This window comes from Lipotes vexillifer, unplaced genomic scaffold (assembly GCF_000442215.2).
Source record: "Lipotes vexillifer unplaced genomic scaffold, Lipotes_vexillifer_v1.1 scaffold382, whole genome shotgun sequence".
Classification (NCBI taxonomy): domain Eukaryota; kingdom Metazoa; phylum Chordata; class Mammalia; order Artiodactyla; family Lipotidae; genus Lipotes; species Lipotes vexillifer.
In genome coordinates, this window is record NW_006780611.1 from 11341972 (window position 1) to 11346306 (window position 4335).

At 57.6% G+C, this 4335-nt stretch overlaps 1 protein-coding gene across 2 annotated transcripts in view; it reads left to right on the top strand.

Annotated features, from left to right (window-relative positions):
* The window catches only part of TMPRSS6 (transmembrane serine protease 6), a 35418-nt gene that overhangs the window by 26127 nt on the left and 4956 nt on the right, over positions 1–4335 (top strand). For both annotated transcript variants that reach the window (XM_007454065.1, XM_007454066.1), the window contains exons 10-13: positions 1043–1188; positions 1564–1662; positions 2623–2736; positions 4051–4167. In XM_007454065.1, the coding sequence (XP_007454127.1) occupies positions 1043–1188; positions 1564–1662; positions 2623–2736; positions 4051–4167 (476 nt within the window). The remainder of the gene's footprint in view (positions 1–1042; positions 1189–1563; positions 1663–2622; positions 2737–4050; positions 4168–4335) is intronic.

Genomic DNA, 4335 nt, shown 5'->3' on the forward strand with positions numbered 1-4335 from the left:
CATTCCTGTTTGCTCTGTGACGATACTCCCTTCCCTGTGGGAGGCATTCCTAGGAGCTGATGGGGCCGACCCATGTGTTCTGTTGAGGGTGTCCCGCCTGGGAAGGCAGGGAACCCCAGGCTGCTCTCTGAGGAGGGTCCCGCTGCTTGGGGGGCGTGGCTGCGCCTGCTCCATGAAAGCATGGCCTCTTTCTCTGTAAGGCCATGGGTGACCAGGCACCGTGTGGGTTGAGCGCCGTGCCCCTCACCCTGGAGCCGGGAGGATTCTTACCTGCTCTCTGCGGGGAATTCCACCTGCTCTGTGGGAACGAGAGCATGATCGGTGGGGACGGGGTGTCCGACAGGGATGTGAGTGTGCTCCCACAGCTGGGGCGTGGTCCTACCCGAGTGTGGCTGCTCACGGAGAAGGTGCTGCCCATCAGCATGGCACTGCTGATCCTGGGAGCGGGACTGGTGCCTCCCTCATGCCCAGAGGGTCACAGGGAAGCCACCAGGGCTGTGGAGGCTTCTCAGTGGGAGGGAAAGGCCTGAATGGGGAGCGAGGCTGCCTTCTCACTCCACACCGAGCACAGGAGGAACATCCCTTCCAGTCTATGGAGAATAGACCAGTCAAGGATCATTGCTTCCACTGACACACTGGAGACTTTTATCAGATGTCAGGTCAACAAAGATGATAATTTCCCTTGTTTTACAAGGGAGGAAAGTGAGGCTCAGAGAAGGACTCTGACTTGCTAGACTCTTACAGCTCCTAGGTGACTGGAACTAGAATCCAGACGTTAAATTTTATCCTGCAGGCAATGGGGAGCCATTGGAGGTTTTTGAGCAGGGGAGTGACATAGCCAGGCTGCTTTCTAGATGGCTCTGGGGGTGAGTGGCCACCCAAGGGAGAAATCAAGACAGAGGAGGTGGGGGTGGGCTGGGGTTGTGGCTCCCTCTTCCTTTCCGACTGCCCTGTCCTTGCCCTGTCTGTACACGGGGACCCAGGCTGTCTCTTACCTTGGACCAGACCGTGTGGCCCTGAGTCTGTCTCTGGTCACCCCCAGGCTGTGTGGCCTGCGCACCCTGCAGCCCTACGCCGAGAGGATCCCTGTGGTGGCCACCGCTGGCATCACCATCAACTTCACGTCCCAGATCTCCCTCACCGGGCCCGGCGTGCAGGTGCACTACGGCTTGTACAACCAGTCAGATCGTGAGTATGGGCAGGCTGGGGATTGGGGCGGGGACCCCCTAAGCCCCCGCGGCTTCTCTCTGCCTCTGAGCTGTCCCTGGAAGCACCAAGAGGCTGGTCAAAAGGAGTGTGTGTGTGTGCATGCGCAGGTGCACACATGTGTGCACGAACATATGCAGCTTTGTGTGTGCTCACGTGTGCAAGGCAGTCACACGTGTTCACGAGGTATATACACTCATACCGACCCGAGTGTGTGCTGCGTGCATGTGCCCGGGCATGTATGTCCACATGGACTGTGTACACAGGCGTGTGGGTACACACATGAGCACACAGGTGCCTCGTGCCCGCACGTGTTTTCATGCTGACGCGTGTCCTACTGGCTCCTTCCCTGTCCAGCCTGCCCTGGAGAGTTCCTCTGCTCTGTGAATGGACTCTGTGTGCCCGCCTGCGACGGGGTCAAAGACTGCCCCAACGGCCTGGATGAGAGAAACTGTGGTGAGCTGCCCGCCCACCCCGTCGCTCCTCTCTCCTCACCTCTGTGCTGGGCTGAGCCCACCCTTTAGAAACCCGCCCCCCACAGGCAGCTCCCATTAGCAGCATCCAGGAAGTAGGGCTCCCTCGTGGTGCTGAGATGGCACAGAGGAAGCACAGAGTGAAGGCCACCCAGTGGGGCAGGGACAGGGACAAGCTGGGACCCAGGTGTCCTGACTCCCAGCTCCGGGCTTCTCCCCACCAGGCCATCACCCCCAGCCTTCTGCCAGGACAGCCGTCCAAGAAGGAACAGAGCTGATGAGGGAGGGTAGGACCAGAAGGGGGAAGGCTGTCAAGCAGAGCCCAGCAGACCCAGGTTGGCCAAGGACAGGATCCTTTATCTGCCTCCTTTGAGTGGGGTCCTCCACTGCAGGGGTTCAGACTGGAGCTGCCAACTCTTCCTGAGGTTGTGCTCACCACTGCCCAGCCCTGACAGAAGGGGCTCAGGGTCCTGATGGCCCCCGAGCCAGGGCTCTCTCGGATTAATACGTCTGCCTCTGAATCCTGGCTTCTGGCCCCCAGAGTCACCATCAGTACAGCCTGTTCCAGTCTGATCTCCCCAGACCACCTGCATCCCATCAAAGTTTTACATATGTGGGGAGAGAAGCAGGAGGGAAGGGAGGTGTGCCTGCCTCTGCGCTGATCCTCTGGTCCTGCTCGTGAAGGTGCCTCATATTTTGAACCAGAACATCTGGCATCAAGTTCTGGCTCAGCCAGGTGACCTTGGAAAAGTCACTTCATTTCTGTTTCCACCAATGAAATGGAGTATCTCACAGGGTTGCTGTGACACTCAGGCGTAAAGTAGCTGAGAAAGAGATTTGTGAGCATGACGTGCGATACAATGCACAGTCCCAGGCAGTGCAAAGTCCCAGCCTGGTGCCTCTGGCTTCCTCCCACCTGTCCCCTCTCTGTGTCCTCATACAGTTTGCAGAGCCACATTCCAGTGCCAGGAGGACAGCACATGCATCTCACTGTCCAGGGTCTGTGACCGGCAGCCTGACTGTCTCAATGGGAGTGATGAAAAGCTGTGCCAGGAAGGTAGGGCGGGGTACGACCAGGTATCTAGAGGGAAACCGAAGAATGGGCTCAGCCAGATAGCCCAGCCCTTCTGCATGAGTCTTCCACAAAGGTTTCTGCCCTCTTGTCCAAATACTTCCCAACCCATTTATAAGTGTGCCTGTATGTCCATCCGTCCGTCCATCCATCCATCCATCCATCCATCCATCCATCCATCCATCCATCCATCTTCTGGTCTCCCCAACCATCTTGTCTGTCCATTGATTCATACGTCCACTCACTCACTCATCCATCGGCCTGTCCAACCACCCATCTCCCTATCCACTAAGCCATCAATCTACTCACTTACTGGTTTACCCAACTGCCTCTCTGTATGTCCATTGTTCCATCCTCCATCCATGCATCCATGGATCTCTCTAACTACGGGTTTGTCCACTGGTCCTTGCATCCACTCATTTATCCATCCAAATAGCTGCTTGTCAGTCTTCTTACCAGACCATCAAGTCACCCATTTGTTGGTCTGCCCAGTCTCCTGTCTGAGTCTCCAGTGTTTTATCCATTCGTCCATCCATCCGTCCATCTGCCCAACCAACCTTCACTCACAGACTACCCAGTGATATGCAAGGCAGAGTTGAGAAATGGGAATAAAAGATACCAAAGTGGTCCCTGCCCTCTGGGGATTATCTGATAGTAGAAAAAAAAAATGATGGGTGACTCTCTCTGGCCCAGACCTTCTGGACATCATGTCCAGTAGCATATGAAGACTGGAGGATGAGATCAGGCTGAGAAAGCTTCCTGGAAGAGGCAGGCTTTGAATTGGGCCTTGAAGAGAGGTAAAATTTAAGTAGCGAAGGAAAGGGGAGCAGGGGAAGAGTGTGGAGGAGAAAGCTGTTCACGGTGAAGGCAGTGAGGCGCAGCTGTGTGGCTGGGTGGGGCAGGGCCCGGTGGCTGCCAGGCTGGGAGGGGAGCTCAGTCTGATGGGAGAGGCAGAGCCGCGCTCTTGGGAGCCTCACTGGGCTGAAAGTGGAGGCACGGGTCTGCCTTCAGGTACCATACCTGGAGGGAGGCATAACCTTACGGTCAGGAGCCCAGGTCTAAGAGGGGAGACACTGCTTTCTCTTAGCGGACCAGCATGGGGGGCGAGGGGTGCGGAGGGGACATGGCCTTTAGGGGACCTTAAAGGAGCCTCAGGGAACCCTTTAGTGCGGTCAAGAGACCCCTCCCCAGTCGCCTCCTGGCCTCTTCCAGGCTCTGTCTTCCCTGGCCTTGTTTTGGAGGCTCCTTTGGGCTCAGGGACCCACCCTCTAAGCCCTGCCCCCACCCCCTCTATCCCAGGGGTGCCTTGCGGGGCCTTCACTTTCCAGTGTGAGGACCGCAGTTGTGTAAAGAAGCCCAACCCACAGTGCGACGGGCACCCCGACTGCAAGGACGGCTCGGACGAGCAGTACTGTGGTGAGCCCTGGGGACTCCGACAGGCTGGGCTGGGCAGCATGCCCCTCCACCTGCTGGGCCCTCCAGCGTGGGAGTGAGGGAGGCACTCCCCCTGCGGAGCTGGAGGGAGAGCTCATCGTCTGTCCATCTGTCTCTTTCTACCCCGCCTCTGCCCCCTGGTGTGGGTCC